The sequence below is a fragment of the Pavona decussata genome, unplaced genomic scaffold (genome assembly GCF_977016875.1).
Source record: "Pavona decussata unplaced genomic scaffold, jaPavDecu1.1 SCAFFOLD_381, whole genome shotgun sequence".
NCBI lineage: Eukaryota > Metazoa > Cnidaria > Anthozoa > Scleractinia > Agariciidae > Pavona > Pavona decussata.
In genome coordinates, this window is record NW_028145755.1 from 1,146,430 (window position 1) to 1,166,911 (window position 20,482).

The following is a 20,482-nucleotide window of genomic DNA, read 5'->3' on the forward strand; positions in this document are numbered from 1 at the left end:
TCAGGCAATTTTTGTGGTCCGATAACTTCGAACCATACGAAACAGTATTGTCGCAATAAACGATGAAAACTCCTGAAGCCTGAACTTCCGTCAAGAATTATACATTGCTCTTCAATCAAACGAATTGAGCGCTCTACGAAACACATTCTACCCAGAATACAAGTATAAAATATTCTAAATTGTATATTGTTATCAGTAGTACCGCATTGCTTCACTGAAAAGTTGTGCAGTTACAACTGTATCTACATTAGTATGTATCTGAAGTGACATTGCAAGGGATTTGGCTCATTTTCATTGCACATTAGAGCTTGTTTTATTCGATTTATGAATTCTAATCCTAAATGAATTTTATAAAATAAGAACCTGTTTCAAATTTAGGCTAAAGCAGGTTTCTTTCGTAAAGGGGATTTAAACGGAAATCTTAGCCTAACAGGTTCCTTTAAAATTAGGTTCTGATATGCGGGGTTTTTTACTGTATAAACGTAAATATTTCAGAACTCAATTTTTGCGAGAAAAAATTTCTGTCAATTTCCGGTGGGAAATGGAATTCTAACACGTTCTCGAACTTTTGAATGAACACAAGACGACTTTTTTTTTTTAAAGAATTAATTTGTGACTCAGTTGAATCGCTAATGTCGACACGCCTTTCGTTATATTCACCGGATATCCGTTTCAGTTTTTTCTTTGGATACAGAGCAAATAACAAAACAAGAAAGGGAAGCAAGGTCGATGTAAAAACCTTAATCAGCTCAGTTGAAAACGGAAAAGGAAAGTCTTTTTTAAAAACCACATTGAATCAAAGCTGAAATTAAACGATTATAAAATTTGTCAAATCTTCAAAGAATTCAAACCAAACAGGTTTTCAAGCTTTTCATACATTGAGATTTTTTAGTTTTATAATTCTTACTTGCGATGTTCTATTTCTTGAATTATACACCGATCAGCGTAAACTTTTCATTTGTCCATTGTGATTATTTAATCGCTGAGTTTTAAACCACAAGACCAAATGGGCGCTCTTGATGTGTTCACACATAGCTGCGATTTTCATTATTTCGTTTTTCAAAGAGAAAGTACTGTGAAAATCAGCAGATTCATTCTTTCAATTTAACAATAAGTCCTTAATTTAGGCAGGATTTTCACGTGCGCGAGGAACCTTTGTCCAAGCACGTCGTCTCCGCACTGACAACTGGTATTAAAACCCATTCAAGACAGAGCTGCTGAGTTTCGTCAGTTGTGGAAGTTTGCGACTCCGCATCATGGCCGCGGAAAACTTGCCTTTCTCTATCGCTAATATTCTTCGTTCAGATTTCCCTCATCCTTCACGGATAAGCAAAGCACCGAAGCTTGTATATGTAACGCCTCTGAGAGAAGCTGGGAAAATTCCATTTGTTGCCCTAAGATGCCAGCTCGATCGACGAATGAACAATTGCAGTACAACTGGATTTTTTGGCTACAGCGCCTCGACAGTTCTTTCACGTTCTGAGAAAGATGTCTCCCAAAACCCTGCTAATAAAAGGGAACAGCAAGAAAAGCGTCCTGTGGAAACTCCGAGAGAAGGTAATTTTATTTTTAATTTCTGAATGTACGCATAGTCTTTAGTTTAGTTCATTTCTTGCCGCGCACTCTGTTTCAAACGCAGAATTAAGGGTTGTTCTGTTAAAGAACGTTGTTGTTCTAATTGCATATAACACTTCAATGTTTGAGACACCGAGGTGTTGAAAATTTCTAAGAAACATTTTGACATGAATTAAAGTAATTAGGATTATACCGTTTCAAAGGTATTGCCTGTATTCATATCATATATGCAAAGATTCTTTTAAATCTTTTGTGCGAACGCAGCAAAATTTATGCATGATATAAAATCTCACTTGTTCTAGTCACTAATCTTATAGTTTTGTCAAGTTCGAGTTTCAGTTAGACTGAATTTGTGGTTAGAATCGAAATGTTCAGTGCTTGCTTACTTGTGGGAAGAACAACCTCTTGGCGATGTATTTTCATTCATTTTCGCTTTTAGCTGTTGTTAAACCATGGACCAAACCGTGAGATGTCGAAGTGAAACAACTAATTTTTGAAATAAAAGCACCACAGGAAAATACTACTCAGTAAATTCACAAATTAAACGGTTACATCTTTCCAATTTTCAACCACACACAACCTGATTTAGAAACACCTTGTTACAATATATTAATCGCAAATGCTTCTCGGCAAGTTTCAATTGAACGGTCACGTTTCACGTAAGTTCATCTCGCGCAGACAGCGTTTCACCGAGGCTCCTGCAAAGTTAGGGAAACACCTTAACAGAAAATTACACTGATCAGGAACTCGAAAAGAACTGAACACTTAGCTCAGTTACAAATGTTTCAAGTGAGCCATCAAAGTTTTTGTGAAAACCTAGAATAAAACATCTGAAAGATCACCAGAGATTTCACTCGGTCATCTACAGACTCAAAAAGTTAAAATCTTTTTGTAGTCCTCTCCACAAGACCACACTGCGAGCGAGTTGTGCTCAATTGGATTTATTTCAATGGTTGTAGTAAGCAGTTTCTTCACAGAAACGACAAATTCCCACTATCATCGAGTACTACTTAATTCAGTAATGTATGTCAACCTCGTGTATTTTCACGCCGATTTATTTCCTCAATTAATTTTAACCTCAGAGAATCCTGTAAAAGAGCCTTTATTTTACCGGGAGTTAATCTGAAGATATGCCTTCAGTTTTTCTTTATTTTACATCTTCGACATTTTCTCGTTCCGAAACTGTAGTGATAGCTAAGTGTACAGCTCAGCCTCATATTAAATGTTTCAGAATTTTTCAAGCACGATTTAAGAATAACAAATGTTTTTAATGTGAATGAATTTTAGAGAAGTTGAGAAAACTTAAGATTTGAAGATGCTTAAATATTGAATTTTTAGGTGGACACGGTAAGGTAAAAGGACCTTATCACGTTGGCAGCTCCACAGTTTAAAATGTAAAACGGAACTTCAACAAATGTTTGTGTTGAACACAGAGTGCGCTGATAACAAGCTACGAACAGAAAAACAGTTCTACGGCGTAACTATTCCGGGGAAACACTGCAATGGCATTTTTCCAGATCGTCTTTATGCTGCAAAACCGATTTCTCAATTAATTTTACAGCAGCCGGCACGCGCAAACTTGTAATAAATTCTCAAATTTCGATGACATTGGCTATGTAGTCATAATGCCTCTCTACTCTACAGTAGCTAGTAGACCAACTTATCATCTTGCATTCGTTTTCTGAAAGTTATCTGCGTAACGTCGAACTAGGATTGGGTAATCGATCTATTGAAGCAAGAGAGGATGAAGGTACCTTCAACCTTCATCCTCTCTTGATTGAAGATATCATAGCGTCAAGCGGGAGCTCATTACAGCAAGAGAGTCGAATTCTCAATACAATCTCTGCACCAATTTCAAGTTATTTTTAGAACGTACCAGTCTTCCGCAGACTGTATGATCACGCGCGCGTTGCGTGGATACTATCGTGGATGACTCGCATGACTATAGAGGAAGGAAGCTATCGGTCGACATAGCATAATATTCTCGTTATGCGATGGGCTATTACTTTAACCTTTTATAATTCCTAGAAATGGTAGGTGATCTGAAGAAAACTTGAGAGACATTTTGTTGGAATAGGGTGTTTTACCGACCGGAAATCTTCCCTCAGTTTTCGCGAAGGTCTTTTGGTCATAAAGATTGCGGATTTACCAGCGATTTGGAATTAACTCGCAGTGAAATGTTTCATTTCTATCATAGATAAAAACACTGCTGGCAAAACGTCAGAAGAAGCTAAAGGGGAAAACAAATCAAGCGCACAAAAAAGCGCTGCCAAGAAAAAGCGCAACAGAAGTCACTTCACTCAAGTGCAACTCAAGTATCTAGAGGACGTATTTTCCCGCCAACAGTACCTAACACGTGACGAGCGCGCGCTGTTGGCTAGTGCCCTGGACATGACAGAGCTACAGATCAGAAACTGGTTTCAAAACCGGAGATACCAGTTACGGCACCGAGGAATAAACCGGCCCAGGCAGGTTCCTGTGAAGGTATTGGTGAGCAGCAGTACAGCGCATGCGTCCGAGGAACGATAGCAGGATATTGAAGACATTTTTTGAACAGATGTGATTGTAATATTTGGGTTTGTGAGCTATGGTGTATGTGATCCATTTTTTCGAATTGAGCATTGATCTCAGGGTTGCAGTTAAGTCTTAATTTTCTATCATTGTCACTCGTCGAAGTGTACGTTATAAACGTGGAAACATGATTAAATCTCAGTGTTGATGACGTTTTGGCTCATTTTTGAAGGCACAATTTCGCTGAGGCGATGAATAAAGTAACATTTCACTTCATCTCCGATCTTCGTTATTCTTCTCATTAATAAATACTTGGCGGAGGGTCTAGGTAGTCGCCCAAATTCGTTGAAATTTTCTGGCGGTGAGTCTTCAGGATAACTTTACAGGACTTAAAAAGACGGCGTTTGAAACGATTTCAAAGGTAAAATGGGATCTATAGGCGAAGTAAAGTGCACTTTCTTGAGATGCCTCAGAACAGGCGAGTTTCAAGTTTCTCAACACTGAACTGACAGTATGCGATCCAAACAGGTCAGGGAAAGAAGGTAAACTGGTTTTAACTCTACTTTTGTCAGTGAAAAGATGGCGTTGCGCACGATGAGGAATGGAAAATTGCGCAATGTTTGAGCGCTATTGGCGAGCGACAAAGCCACAAGGAAGCGCGTGAATGAGGGCGCAAGTCCAAGAAGGAAACATATTCTTCGGGCAGTGCTCCGCCGTTACGGTGAAGATCGCGTCTTTCTTGATTCTCGCATCATTCTCGTATAACGCACTCCGCCATCTTGAAATTACAGCTGCTCATGGTGTACAAAAAGAACATGCGGAACACTTCGAGTAGGAGGGCTCTAGGTAATTTAATTTACGCACGCTAATCCATAGAATGAGTGGGAAGTGTAGAGCAGGAACTTGGGAATGCGAGCGCCAAACACGAGTGGAAGTTTGGGTACGAGCAAGAAACGAGAGCGGGAGCATGGGAACGACCATGATAAGCAAGTGGGGGCTTATGGGAATGTTCTGTTTAGTTCTCAGAACGTTTTGTTCCCTTTTAAAGGCTTGTTTGTGTAAGCTAATTTACTTCGATTTGTTCGGATGCTTAAGATAAAAATAAAAGTTGTAGAAAGTTTTTGGGAATGCAATCTTATTCCTCGAATTCAAGAACTGTTTTTGGCTACACCGTAGCTGCCCTTTTTTTCAACGAGATATTTACGAAAGGAATTAGTTTTTCAGTACTACGACTTTTTTAGCTGCCATTTTACCAAAGAAAACTGTAGATTCAATTTGATACAAAAGTTAAAATTCCGAGGCGATAAAGGAGTTCCAAACAGATGCCCTCTGAAATGAAGCGTTGGGTTTCCCCCGGGATAAGTTTTCTCGTTTTTAGTCCCCGATCGAGTTTCCACCGGCGGCGTTGCTCTTGAGTTTATGCGTTATCAAAGAGATTTATAATCGCGCTTACGGTAAACGGAAAACGCGAGATTCGCGTTTATGTTTTCTTGAAAAAAATTAGTACACAGATGGGAATAGTGCAAAATAATTCTGACCTTTGATGCTAACGCAAATCCACTCAATTTTATTGAGAAACTGAAAACAGCGAGCGGCAAGTACAGCGTAAACATGGCCACGTGGTCATTTCTTTCGTTCTGCCGCAAACGTAATTCTTAATCTTTCTATTTACCATCGCTATTTAAAGAAGAGGTTCAGGAAAACTGTTTGCTTCATGAACGAGCTGTTGATCCCTGAATCCCTGATCACTGAAATCGCTGGGTGTAGTTAAGTTCGTGTTGTTTTGTTTGCAACTGTTTGCGCTGTTGGCAGGAAGGTAGCTCTCCAACTGAATTACGTTTGTTTCACGCCTACGGAAAAACTTCAAAAAGTTATGATCACGGAAACGACTTCATTTGTTGAGTGAAATCGTCTTAAAACGACGCAGACGTTGCGTCAATGGTGCGGTCTTCAAAACTCTATTTTGTTTACATGTAAGTCGCTCAGCCACAGACGGGTTTGGTCGGTCTGACTTGCGTCACGAAAATACCATTCCCACCCTGATAGCAAAACATACAGGTACACAGGAAATAATAACTAGCCATGACAAAATTTAATTAGTTTAAAATACTCATGGCTCGAAAATTCTTTTGTTTAAAAATGAAAAAAAAAAAAAAAAAAAAAAACAATCTGCACACGTTCTCATAAAATAATATAAATAACACTCATCCCACAGAAGGTTTGCGAAATATTACTAGCAATAGTCAGTTTTGCAACTGAAAAGAGAGCCATCTATTTTTTAAGCAAAATATTCATTCTGAGTGGTTGTTCAAAGGCATGTTATATGTGATCATAGTATGGAGAATAGCGCGCGCTCGTGACCTTATGAAACTCGTCCATGAGGCAAGAGCTTAAAGCATGACAAACATGCTGAACTAAACGGCAGATGAATTGAGCTTATTTTCAGAAGATGCATAACAAAATAAGTTTTAAAAAATTCAGACATCAATTAATCTTGGCGAGACCGGTAGTAATAATAATTGGCATTATATTACATTACTCTTCATTAGAGATGTTCTTAAAATTCCCTCATGTCCTTCCTTTGGTTATCAGCTGCCCAAGTGATAAACACCGAAAAGATTGTTTCGCAAAAGCAACTCCGATGACGTCATTACTTTGTCCAGCCTTCGGATCGGGAGAATTTTCGCTGAATCACGTCTGCCTCTTCGTTACGGACGAATTCATCTTTCAAGCTTTCCGTTGCAGGTATGTTTGTGTCATTTGAGAATGAGCTCATTTTCTCGTGACCTCTTAAAAGTCATAACACAAATATGTCATTGCAAAGTTAGCTTAGCCAAGGAGTGGATTCGGAAATATGACTTTAATTGTCTGTCACGCGTCACGCGCGTGGGTTGGGAATTTGGGGTTTTGTTTTGCATGACGTCACCGGAAGTGATAAAAATTAGGGTGCTTTCAGTGTAAATTGTTTGTACATCTAGATTTCATTCTGTTACCCTGCTAAACTACGGACATCAAATTTCTGACGAGAGCAAAAAAAGAAAATTCAAGAAATTGTGTTCAATTTTAGACCAGGTGCAGCTTCAAAACAAAAGGCACGGAAAGTTCTGCCCTAATAGCTTTATTTGCATAGTCATAGATGAAATCTTAATAAGTTTGCAAACTTTCGTTTTCGTGAGTCGAGTTTTGCTGTGAAGACTAAGCTGTTTTCTTCGCTTGTTGACAAATTAAAAGGCTTTTGTTTATTTAATAAATTCGTCTCGATTAAGCGATGAGCCAAAACCGTTAGGGATTGTCCCTAGATTTTTGAGTCATCAATTTGCATTGCATAAGAAATTTGTCAAATTAATTCCCATATTCTTGTTGTTTTTAGCTTGCACGACACAACAGAAGACTTTGAATTTATTAAATTAATGTGAATTTACTCGAGTTCAGTATTTGAGATGGCAAAATTGTAAAAGTTCGTTCTGATTTCAGACCGAAATAGAAACAGGTTTCAACAAGTGTCTAAATTATCATCATTATTTGCCGAGGTTGCAATTCCACCAAATCATTACTCTTGATAATGTGCAATTTATTGCAATATTTCTGATATTTTGCTGATTCAGATAAATTTCTCGGAAGCGCAGCCTTAGCAAACTTTCTGTTTGAGGAAGCTCCCCGGCCATTTCAGTTTCGCCGCGAAGCGCAAACAAACTTGTCAGGAAACGAAAACCTTCCAGAATCAAATTTTATGATTCTTCTACGGATGGTCGCCTTTCTCGACCTGTTCCCGGAAAATTTAAAAACTCTCGGGCGTTCTTGGCGTTTTTTCCCAGGTCTCAAGTAAATTAATGAAGCCGGAAAATGAGCGGAGATGATTTTCCTGAAATAGCTCAGCCTACGCATGTGCCCTGGCAAATCAGGGATGAGCCTGTGTATCTTAAATTATCGGTGACATGATGATATCATACCAGCATATAACTCATGTGCTTAAGCGAAAGTTTATCATTGTCAATACGTACCGCAAACAACGAGGTCATCGAACTAATTATTGTAATGGATTTTTCCGCACAGGAAACCAGTCTTTCTTTTTCGATTGAGAATATTTTACGAGATGATTTTCCAAAGCAACGAAGACCAAGACCAAACATTGCTGCGAATTTTCCAACATTCCATCCAAGGTATGGACGTACTTGGCCAAGCGCTCCCATGCTCCGATGCTATGCAGTTCGATACAGCCCGGTTTATCTGCGATTTCTGCCGAATATGCAAAGAGTGGGTGCCAGACTACATCAAGAAAACAGAGTAAAAGAACTGATTTTAGGGCAGCAACCACAAAGACTAGAAGATGATCGTCTAAGCTGCGACGACGAAAAATACGAAGGAAGTAAACAAGATGAAGGTAAGGAAATATTTTTTCTCAGAAATCTGATTTTGGCAAGCATAACGCGCAGTTTAAGGGTAAAGTATTAGAATCTGCGTGAAGAAAAAGGAAGAATAGAGAGACTTTGATCAGAGAGATTCACCCGTGTGATCGAGTGTTTTGCTTAGAAGCTTTGCTGAACATTGCTGCTTTAAACTAAGGTTGATTAAAAATTTTACATTTCGAATCTAAGTTGACGAAATTTAATTTTATCAGAAAAATCAGCAAAATATCTTCAGTTTGAATTTTTATGCAACATTGAGCGCGCTTCTAGTAACAAGCAATTCGTTAAAAACATGTGACTATTGTCCGAGTACAGCATGACTCAACGCTGCCTTATTTCATGGATGAAAGGTTAAAATACTGCCGATATCTGCAAAATTTGTTCTTGTTCAAATCTGCCTCAACACAGTAAAATCATAAAATCATGCACTTGCATCCTTCAAGTAGGTCGCACACAAAACCTTCAAATTAACTTGGCGCCGGCATCACATGAAATAGACGCTACTGTAGTTAATCCATTCGTACAAAATTTAAAAAGTGAATTGGCACTGCAAATCTATTGCTTTTAATCATGGGTGCTCGATATGTTTTTCAAAGAACAAATTAATTAAAGGCGATGTTCTTTTGCCTGAAAATATTTCTTAGACTTCATAAGGAAAAAAAACGAAGAGCCTGATAAGATTTGATTTTTTAAACTGACAGTCGTGTCGGGTTCCTTGTCCGTGCTTCTTAAAACAGCTTTCCTTTACGTCAATTGATAGTAATATCACAGCAATTTCTTTGAACAAAGCGGAAAATCTAAACAACAGTTAAAGGCCACCACTGTTGTCGTTAATTGTAAAAATACTAATCAGTGACTATTGAGTGCATCCAAAATGGCGAATAATTGGAAGGCAGACGAATTGACTACTTCCTTGACTGAGTAGGGCTTTTGGCCGGCCGTGGTTTTACCCGATGTAAAACGACTTTCACAAAAATAGATGCAAGCCACATGTTTACCAAGTCTTCCGTCAATTAGAAATTGAAATTGCGAAATTCGACAAAATTAAATAGTGAGGCTTTAATTCCCTGCATGAATCAGTAAGCGTAGGAACTTCCAACTTTAATGTATGCAATCCCGGAAAAGCCACAGATATCCGTTACAGTTCAAGGTAAGTTCAGCTTAAAATTGTCGAATGCATCAAATTCCTCGAGCCGTTGTTAAATATCAAGGTTTTCGTTTCACTCGTGCTCAGCCGGGATGAAAATAGTTTTTTCGGTTACGATAAATAGCAAACTAATCATGGCATAAGTGTTTGGTTTTATGAACAGTGATAGGGTAATTTGGCCGCCGTAAAGATATTCGAGTGCTGACGTGTCGAGCGTCAGCCCTTTGTCAAAGCGAATCTTTTCTCTCTGACGAAGGGCTAACGCACGAAACGTCAGAACTCGAATCTCTTTATGGTGGCAAGTTACCTTGCCAACGCTGTTGATAAATCAAACATACCTTTCTATACCCCACCAACGCAGCACCGCAATTTTTTTAGAAACTAACCCACCCCCTTAACCATGACACAGCCGCCTCTCACCTCTCCTAGACACTTTCGAATATTTTCACGTTCGCGTACCGCACGCTTCATATATTTTATTCGCGTTGTCGATCTAAATCCCACGCAAACCATGACTTCATATTTATCTGGGCTCTAGCTTTTCAGTTTGTGGGTAAAATCTTAAAATCATCCAACCATGTGAAGCAGTACTTGCCTATTTGAACTGTTTGTTATGCGGCTTTAGTCCAGGGGAATATAACAAGGTCTGACTGGATGGTAAAATGTTTCCTAACCTGCCGTGGATCGTTCAAATAAAAGCAATTGCGAAACACTTCCTTGTGGCACTGCGCTGATTATGCGTGCACTGTCTCAGCATATATTTTTAGTCTGTGGGCGAAATCCTAAAGCATGACCATGCAAATGAAAGCTACTGTGCAGTACTTTCCTGTGGTGCCGCGGTTTATTACACAGTACAAGGAAGTTCTAGTATTTGAGTTTGTAGATCAAATCCTAAGTGTGACCATTCAAATGAAAGCTTTTGAACACTACTTTCTTGTGGTGTTCTTTACTATGCTGCGCAAGGTGGTTCAAACTTTTTACTCTGAGGGTGAAATCATTATGTTTGACCATTCAAATGAAAGCTACTAAGAAGTACTTTCCTGTGGTGCTAGGAAGATCTAATTTTTGAGTCTGAAAATGAAATCCTAAAGTCTTTCAGTCAGACGGCCACGTCAGCCATGTGTAAAAAATTCTCATTACTATGATATTTAAAACAAGTAGCATCGGGAAAAATGAACACTTTTCTCAAGTAAGCAGAAATCATCCTTTCACTCTATTTTTCAGCTAGGTATACGGTAATCTATTAAACAAGTTCCATATTATATTACTTATGGGTGAAATTCATTAATACTTTTCATCGTGTACGTTTTTTAATTACCGGTACTTATCGCAGTATGTGTCAGTCCAGAATTTTATAAAATGCAACATTTCCCGGCCCATACTCGCTGTGAAATCATCGACTGTGTGGTACGTGAAGAGTGTATTTTGTGTGGGCTGGTCGGTTGAGTAAGTTGTATGAGAATCCTGTGATAAAAACCTGTGAGCATTTTAACGTGGTTAGCAGCTGTAGGAATTAATCACACGCCTTATACACGCCACGCGCACTTTTTGATAAACTCGCGATCAAACAGGAATTAAATTCCATAGTTTGAACTTTCGACCCTTTGACCACGTTGTCACCCATACGCCCTTGCACGGGCTTGGATCATGAAGATTGTCACACGGAGCAGTGACTTCTTCCATGCACGTTCAGGTATCTTCATCGGTGCTCTATCTCGGCTAATCATACGAAAGCAACAGGAGCGCCTCTCTACTGAATTATAGGGTGTGACCCATTCATGATGCACGAAGCCAATTCTTTCGATGACCGGCTTAAATTGTCTTCTCTCCTTCTAACTGTTAAGGAGATTGTTATCGAGGTGATTTATTTTTTAATGTAGCATTATCGCTTTAAGTGTTAACCTGGTGTGATTTAACGCACGATTTAGTTCTCGTAACTTATTGCAAGCTTTAAAAATGTTCCAAAACTTGTAACATGTTGTTGAGAGTCTGAGAGATAAAATGTTTCCGCCGAAAAAATGGTCCCAGAAATATGTAACACGGTGCCGGATGATTTCGAAGATTTTGTATGCCTCGACAATGTCTGCCTTATATTGCGTCAAATTTCTGTACTGAACAGTATGGCATTCTCTGTGTAGTCCAGAGGTTTTCTTTCTTGTTTGTCTTCACACAAACTTAATCTGTGAAGCGATGACAATAAGCGTCCAGCCTCAATTTCGCTTGAAGAAACCTCTGGTTGCAGTAAATTAATTTAAATGTGTATAAACCTCTGATGATATTTTTTTTCTCTCTCCGCTATTTCTCAGATGACATCGAAGAAAATGACGTAAATGAAGAATCAGAGCCGGAAAAATGTGTCAAAGAAAAAACCCCAGAACGAAAGCGCCGAAATCGCAGCCATTTCACCCAGTATCAACTCCAATATCTCGAGAAGATATTTTCCCGCCAACAGTATCTGACACGCGACGAGCGCACGATACTAGCGAGGGGCCTGGACATGACTGAACTACAGATAAGAAACTGGTTTCAGAACAGGAGATACCACAAAAAGCATCGCGTTAACGAGGACACCAAACAAGAAAAATCAGACACTTCGATATGCCTGACGAGCAATGTTTAATTTTTGATCGTGCTATAAAAATAAAAAAAGAGAGAAAGAGATATATGTATAAAGGAGTAGAACGCTTCAAAGAAGTTTCTTCGCAAGACCGTTTTCAGTCGACGAAATTAAAATAAGATATTTGATAAGACAACATAAACTCACGGAATGAGCAAGGAATTGTACGCGGGGGTACTGAGATGATTTACACTGTCTGTTCGGAAATAACAATGATGGCTTTGGATCTGAATTTTTACGGAGTAGCGCATTTTCATTTGTTGAAAAAAACAAACAAACAAAAAAAAAGAAAAAACTCATAAAAGTTAGGGTAAGAAGATTTGAGTGGAGCCTTTAATTTAAAAGAAACTTATCCAAGACGTTTCCTACACTTTGTACTTTTTCTATAAATGTTATTTATACAAAATTATTCTATTTATGGGGTTTTATATGATCTTGGACAAGGTAGCTCAGGAGCTAAAAAACCACGCGCATAACAGATGATTGTACAAAATTATTCAAAGAATATTATTTTACATAGCTTTTAAAGCATCAGGTATTGTTTATGTAAATCTGAGAATGGTTTGAAATAAAAACAAACGAGAGGAAAAACTTTCTCGGTGATTTTATTAAAGAACTAGTGGTATTATATCTATTTGCGTTGTTGGGAATACTACACAGGATAGAGTTGGTTGAAATTATTGCGAGAGTTCAACGCCCTGGGGCCCGTTTCTCGAAAGTCCTGGTAACTTACCGGGCCCGATAAGTATATTTTTAAATGTTTTTTTTTTTTTTTTTTTGCGATTACACAGTGATTACAGGCACGGTACTTGGCCAATGTTTCCATAGAATTATAAGATTTCAAAATTTAGTGTTCAAAGCTAACAAAAATTGACTTCTGTTAAGAAACATTTATCATCAAAGACACTCATCGGGCCCAGTAAGTTACCGGGACTTTCGAGAAACGGGCCCCTCGTCTCCCGAGAGATTTCATGTTTACAAAGGCCACATGGTTTTTCGAAAAAGTCACTGCCCTAACACGTGCTGAAAAAGTCGCCACGCCTGCATGTGCTGAACGCCACTCTTGCACGTGCTGAAAATCGCAAGTGCGGGCCCTCTTTGCAGAGGCGATGCAGCAACTTGATATCTTATCACGAAAAAATCAGTCTTTTGACTATTTTTCTGCGCGCGGGTGATTTTTCGCCCAACGAGTTGCATTTGCGAGGCTGGCTTTACCTATGATCGTTCTGAGGCATTTCATGAGGCATTCGAACATTGTCATCCTTACAAGAGACACTTGATAATAAGACACTGTTTGTGCTATAAAGAATTGATCTCAATCCTGAACTGATAATTATCAAGGCTATTTTAATGGATATTTTAATTTATTATGGTTAGATGCCGATTAATGGATATTTTCTAAGTTATAAATTTGATGAATTTATTTATTTTAATTTTTAAAGTATGTTTCTTCATTCTTATTTTCTCAAATTTTTTCTCAGTATATATTATACTACTTATTGTGAAGCGCTATTCTGAGAAAAAAACTGCTCGCCTGTACAAGCATGAAAATAAGGAACATTAGCAACGACGAGTCGACGGCAGTGGAAACGTCACTATTAAAACGAATTCACGTTTTTTCAAACGTCGTCGCGTTTTTCCAACCCGCTTATATGTCAAACGTAGGTGAGATTTCCTCGACCGCACCCAAGTTTATCCTGAGAAAGAAAAAAATTGTCGTCGTGTGTTTACGTCCTCCATAAAACGTCCCAACAGGAAATTTCACGTCCTGGTCATGCAGTGACGGCAAAGAAATGTAAGGCGCTGTTGCACTAGACAACTTTCTTGCGACGCACGTTGCACGAATTGTTGCCTAGTGCAACATGCCTTCAAATGAACATGTCTCGCAATATTTTTGTTGCTGTAGTCGTTCCGAGAAGTAGAAGGTGGTTCTACTTCTCACAACGGTTTTTGCAATAAAACCCCCGCGAGACATGTTCTTATGAGGGTGTGTTAACACCAGGCAATGATTCTGGCCCTTTGTGTGGCAACAGCGCCACGAAATTAGACAAGTTGCAAGAAAAATAGCCTAGTGTAACTGTACAGGCTATTGCTTTTTTTGACGTCCTCGTTGCCGTCGCCGTTGTCGTTAATTCGCCTGGGGCTTTCGACAAATATTGAACTTAACGGGGGGTGGGGCGGGGGTCACGAAATAGCTCGTGTAACCGCGGTTTTATATTGCAAAGGGTCGAGAGATCACATTTTTGGTGATTTAGTAAGATTTATATCTTCTACACGTATTTAATTAGTAATCAGTTTGTACGACCTTAGTAATCGAAAACTGACTGAAACAACAAATGGAATTAACAAGTAGAAAATTGATCATCAAACGTAGACCGAACCTACGACGAAAGAGTTGTTTTGCTCATTTAAATCTTAGTATTAATAACATGTACAGGGTACTTGCTAGAGGAGTGGATGGTCATGGAAAATATTTCAGCGGATGATAATTTTTGCACGATCTGCAATAATGCCAAAAATTCGAAACGTGCGTAATAAAGTATTTGCTACAATATCTAAAAACGTCACTACCGCATTGCGCTGTACTCAAGTTGTGATAATTAATATATGGGCAAACAAAACCTTTTTCTTTCCTTTTTTTTTTTTTTTCTTTTTTGGTTCAAAAAGGCACTGATTTAAATTTAGCACTTTTATAAAACAAGGATCGCTCGTACATAGTGAACAGTAAAGAATTGAGCCTTCGCATCAGTGGTTCAAAACAGATCGTAACTTTTTGTTTTTGTATTGAACTTTTTCGATAAAAACTAAGGAAAAACTATTTTCAATCAGTTAGTGTAGAAAAAGTTCGAGTTTCTCTGGCTGTTTGGCTCGTGAAAAATTTTAAGAATTGCCTGGTTTACACCCAATATAATTATTAGATATAAACAAAACCAGTCATTATTGGTTGTCATATCGGAGTTTCCAGCGCCTGTATGCTCACGACTGCTTTGGGAGAACAGAAGGCACTTTACAACAGAAGGGACCACATTGCGAATTAATTAATTTTAGGTTTTAGGACACTCGCTTTATATAATGAGTTACTAAAACACATTTTCCTTCGATCAGTGAGTGACAGAGTGACAGAGATTGATGTGCACAAAGAGAGCATCGTTATTTAAGTTAGTGCACTTAAGATACCAGGGGACCTATTCAGCACTCATGATCTTAGCTTTTGATGATCAATAATCGTTATAGATACCCATGGTTTATTGAGCTTGAGAACTTTTCTCACGCCGCACCATTACGCTTTATACTTACAGTCTCTCAGGTTCGGCCTCTATTCATGTTTGTAAGGCGCTATTGAACTGTCGGGAAATAGCGTGGTGTAAATTCATTATTATTATTATTATTATTATTATAGTTTCATGGGTTTTTTTTTTAGGTAAAAATCAAAGAACGAATAATATTGTTGTAACTTGATGAGAGTTTTTTTCTTTTTTTCCCTTTTCTTCCAAAAAGATTGTGCTTAAAAATAGTCTTTTTTTAATCGAAGAGAATTGTAAATAAGTTTTAATAGCTCTTTTCTCTACTTTTAACCTGTAAATAACATTTTAGTTGGAATATTTTTAAGAAAGGGATTATTATTTTATTTATTTAAAAAAAATATTATTATTATTATTATTATTATTATTATTATTAATATTATTATTATTATTATTTTTATTATTTTTATTAATCATTTCCTTTTATGCCATTTTTCTCCAAGCCGGTATTGGTCTTCCGAACACCGTCGAACAGATAGATTCTCAGTTTAGGCTAAGGTACTTTTCGAATTGCATTCTCAACCCACGTGTTCAATATTAATCTTCCGCATGGTCTATATTGTACAAAATGTCTCTCGCCAGGTAATTCAGCACTCACTGCCTTCCACCTCCACTCTATACTACTACAACTGTGTTTTACATTGTTACTTTTTGTAATTCTCTTGTCAGTTTTTCAAAAGTAACATCACTCTCTTCCAGGTTTTGGTCACCTACGTACGTCTTGTTTATTTGACCTAAAGTAATTGTAAAAAGTTAAGTTAGGGCGGATGTATATTGGCACGGAGCACAAAGGTGCTCACTTTTACTTTTACAATTAGCTAGCGTGAAGTTCTACTGAGTGCTATCAATCTTTAATTAAAGTGCCCTTAAACTCACTACCGTTCCCTCAGTCGTACCGTATAGTGTTTGGAGATAAGGGCCACACCTATTTTCCCAATAAAAATCGTATTCTACTGTGGTGCAGTTCATATAGTACACCACAGTTTCTACTTTTGTTGCTCGGCATGTATTTGCCAGGCATTGTTTATTTTGATACTGCATGTTGAAGGAACGGAAATTAAATTGAAATGAAAGCTTTCTGAGTTGTCTTTGTTGATGTTGGATTAAATGGTTTGGATGTTTTCCACAGTTTGTTGGCGCCGTTCTAAAGTGCCTCAAGATTTTAAGGTCAGTTTTCTTCAAAGGCGAATTCATACCGGACCACTGTATTGTTGAAGTAGCATTTACCGAATTAGCAAAAAAGAAACAAATAAATTGGAAAGTGGTGGTTCACACACCCAACCTTTAGATTCCTGTTAGTCATTTGATCAATCCCTTATTCTTCAGTGAGTTTCTAATTTTGACTTTAGATGAAATCCTCAAGTTCAGTGCAGCATTCAAATGGATGCCAGTAGGCAATACTTTCCTGTGTTACTGTTTATTACTAAGAACTCACTCACTGGATAATTAATGCCATTCAAGGGTTTGACTGGCTTAGCGACCAAGGAATATCAGCCATTGTACCATGTCCGAGAAATAGCGGCCATTAAATCGTCTTCTGATCTGCCTTGCGACATGAAATCCCCAAGACCTGGCAAATTTCTTGGATGTTTTAAATAAAACTACCTATTCCACTCGCGCTTGTTAGATGTTTGGTGATTATAGCCAACTCGGGGCTATACGCCTCGTTGCCTATTGTTATGAAGTGGAACTTTCATTATTTTTAAATTACTCAATGACTTGAGTTATTTTAGTTGCATGACTTAAGAACTTGTGACCGTCATGTTGATCTTATGAATCAAGGTCTAGGTTATCCTACAGAAATGTTTTGTAGTTTCTGAAGAGTTCTCGTCTAGTTGATTGGTCTTTAACAATAGCTCTCGAAATAAACATGCTTAGCAATTCTTGCTGACCTTGGCTTCCACCACGGTGAAAATTCTAATTCTTAGTTTGTTGTCCTTAAAAAACTGCCGTTTTTTCAAGTTTTTCCTTTGAGTAGTAAACGGAATTCTGAAAGTTTCCATGGTCAGTTATAATCCAAACATGTCTACAAATCAGAGTATTTAATTGCCAAAATTCGAGCTCGGTCAGTTAAACTCCAGTTAAAGTCGACTATCAACTCGTTCCGGTGGACAATTGTCAGATGAGTTGATAATCGAGTTGATGGTTGAGTTGCCAGTTGAGTATAACTGGAGTTTGTTCAGTGATAGAGTACCAGAAGAACCGTTGAAACTAGCGGTTTATCAAGTCAAGTCAAGAAGACTCGAAAAGTCTTGGAACCTCTACGCTTTACCCTAGCGAATGTTCAACACTATCATCGCGTATCCGAACGCATGTTCGTGGAATAATTGTTGCATGTTTTACTGTACAAAGTGTACATGATCGTTCACTGACTAACGTTAGACTATTTGGATGAGATTCTACCCAGTAATAATTACAGCAAAAAGGTATTGAGCTTTGGAGTTTTCTATGGTACTGCGGAACTGGTCATCATCGAAATCATTTCGTTGCACAAGTTCGTTCTAACTTTTTTTAGTCTTAGAATGAAGTCCTAACAAGGAATGCACTTGTTATCAATACTTTACAAAGTAGCTCTAACATTTGTGTTTAGGCAAAATTCGGCCGCCTAACGTTTGACAATTTGAATTTGGAATTCTTAAGGCTCGTTGACACATGCAATTTTTGTTGCACTTTCAAATGAAACATTTATTTTGGCGCGGTCGAGCTCTCGACGAAAATCGCAAGTGTAAACTGGGACAGAACTATTTCAGTGCGATTAAGGCGCGATTTGTCGCCTTGATATCGCAGAGGTTTCGAGCATGGTAGCAACTTCAAGCAAATTGGTGGTGATTTTCAGAAATTGCAGCGACAAATCGAAGCAAATTTCGCACCCGAAACGCGCCCAAAGTTCCATTGAAACCGTTGATAGTTTACGCTTGCGTTTTTCATGATCGCAAGCTGGGACATGACAAAAGTGTGTGTAAACGGAAAGTCATTGAGAAGCATATGCATTTTTCTTTTGTTGTTTTTGTTCTTATTTAGCAATGCAGGACACCTGGTAAGTTTTTCCGCTTTTGAAAACGAAAGAGTTCACTTTCTCACAATTCGAATAGACTAAGAACACGTGTTAGCGAAGGCTACTGAGCCTGTTGCTCACTCCAGGAGCCTATCGAGACGTTGTTTGTAAATCAATTTGAAGTCTGTTAGAACTTAATTCTAATTAAAACTAAATAAATGTTAGTCTAGTCAACTGACTTATGTTTACAACAAATATAAATATTTTTGCAACCACATCGTTTGCTATTTTGAGTCAAATGCGCCGGAATGTTCCGCATTTGATAACAACAATCTCCTCTGGTCTTTTAAGGCACGAATACAAATATCATAAATAAGCTTTTAAGATTCCTAAAATAAACTTGGCCCGCTCAAATAAACTTACGGAAATTGCATCGAAAAATAAGACATTCTCTTTTTGGTATAACTCAGGGCAATCAACGAGGAAATTTGAGCAATAGATTATGAAAGTCTTTTTCCCGCATGTTTTGTCATCGATTTCGGCTTTTACAAGAATGTCTTTTAAGACATTTAAAAAAGAATTCCCTGAAATCCGACCAGAAACAGCCCCTTAAAGGATTTGTGTAACACTAATACGTGCTGATCTTTGCGGATTTTTTCTTCAAGTGGTATAAGATTCCAAGGAACCAAATCATCTAATTTTCAGAATTCTAAGCATCTGTCCGTTGTCGTCCTAAAAATACTTTGTTTCACGATGGTTGTTTTTCCTGCAGATGAAACGATGCATAGGCTGCTTTTATCCCTCTCCGGTAGCAAAACTATACAAGGGGCATTTCGTTTTTCAACGTTATGAAAGAAAGCATAGGAAAAATCTAGCGCTTCATCACAATTAAGTCCGAGTCTCTGCGGAGATTAAAGCCTTTCAAACTATTTCACGTTCACTCGCGGGCTGGGCGTTCACGACTGTCATGCGAAACTAATAGCATCTGCTCCGTAATGGATCGCCGCGAATGTTCCAGTTGGAATTTTTATGTTACCTGGTAACTAACCGCTTCTCTCTTACGTCGAATTTTCTAGCTGGGCAAGTAAACATACCTTTTTTAAAAATTTTCATTCCGACTAAAAATTTTTTGCATTTCGGATAATAAACAACGACAGAGGCGCGACGCCAGACGAGGCGAAAGTAATATTTTTCGCTTAATCTGCATTTTAGTAATACCAGAAATTGTAAGCCTGTATTTTCGTAATCACAAGCAGATAAAGTACACTTTAAACATTCAATTGCTAACGATTGATCCTTAATAGCATTACTTAATTGCAGGTTTAAACCAGCCGACGGATTGTCAGTTAGAGACTAAAAAAAGTGTACATAGATATCAAACATTCCTGGCTGCCTCGCTACGTTTTGAATCACCTTAACATATCCAAATATTAATTTATCGTCTAACCATCTGGGTGGTAACATCTAGGAAATTTTATCTCCATACAGCTTAACATAAATTAAATTGTTTTTTTTTTTTTCACAGACGACACTGACATCTTAACTCGTGGCTTCGGTTTTGCTTGAAATTGGAAACAAATTTTTAAACGTTTTCCATTGATGGATTCTTCCCCTCTCGAAAGCAAAAGTGAACCTCGTGGGCCGGAATTTAGCGAAGACGCAACAATGCATACTAAATGAGGATCTCCGTCTTTTCTTCTTGCTTGTGATTGGAATATTACCACTTTTAGTTTTCAAGAAATTAAAAGTTACTTCATCTTTTTACTGTGTTTAGTAATTTCTTCGTCCAAGCTTTACTTATTCGTTTCCGTCGATGAACAAACAATATTTTTGTGTTCCCAAAATAGAATGACACTTAACAATCGATTGTCCGCAAAAGGGGGCGGTTACCCCGAAATTCTTATGACTACAAAAGTTGTGTATTTAACC

At 38.0% G+C, this 20,482-nt stretch overlaps 2 protein-coding genes across 2 annotated transcripts; both read left to right on the plus strand.

Annotated features, from left to right (window-relative positions):
• Nucleotides 1–849: 849 nt before the first annotated feature.
• Nucleotides 850–4,362, plus strand: LOC146451997 (uncharacterized). Its single transcript, XM_085098368.1, has 2 exons — nucleotides 850–1,557; nucleotides 3,773–4,362. The coding sequence occupies exons 1-2, from the start codon at nucleotides 1,257–1,259 to the stop codon at nucleotides 4,102–4,104; spliced, it is 633 nt and encodes a 210-aa protein (XP_084954494.1). The 5' UTR covers nucleotides 850–1,256; the 3' UTR covers nucleotides 4,105–4,362.
• Nucleotides 4,363–8,047: 3,685 nt separating this feature from the next.
• LOC146451998 (uncharacterized) lies at nucleotides 8,048–12,847 on the plus strand. The gene is made up of 2 exons (XM_085098392.1): nucleotides 8,048–8,467; nucleotides 11,946–12,847. Exons 1-2 carry the CDS (start codon nucleotides 8,050–8,052, stop codon nucleotides 12,257–12,259), a joined length of 732 nt encoding a protein of 243 aa, XP_084954518.1. The 5' UTR covers nucleotides 8,048–8,049; the 3' UTR covers nucleotides 12,260–12,847.
• Nucleotides 12,848–20,482: the final 7,635 nt, after the last annotated feature.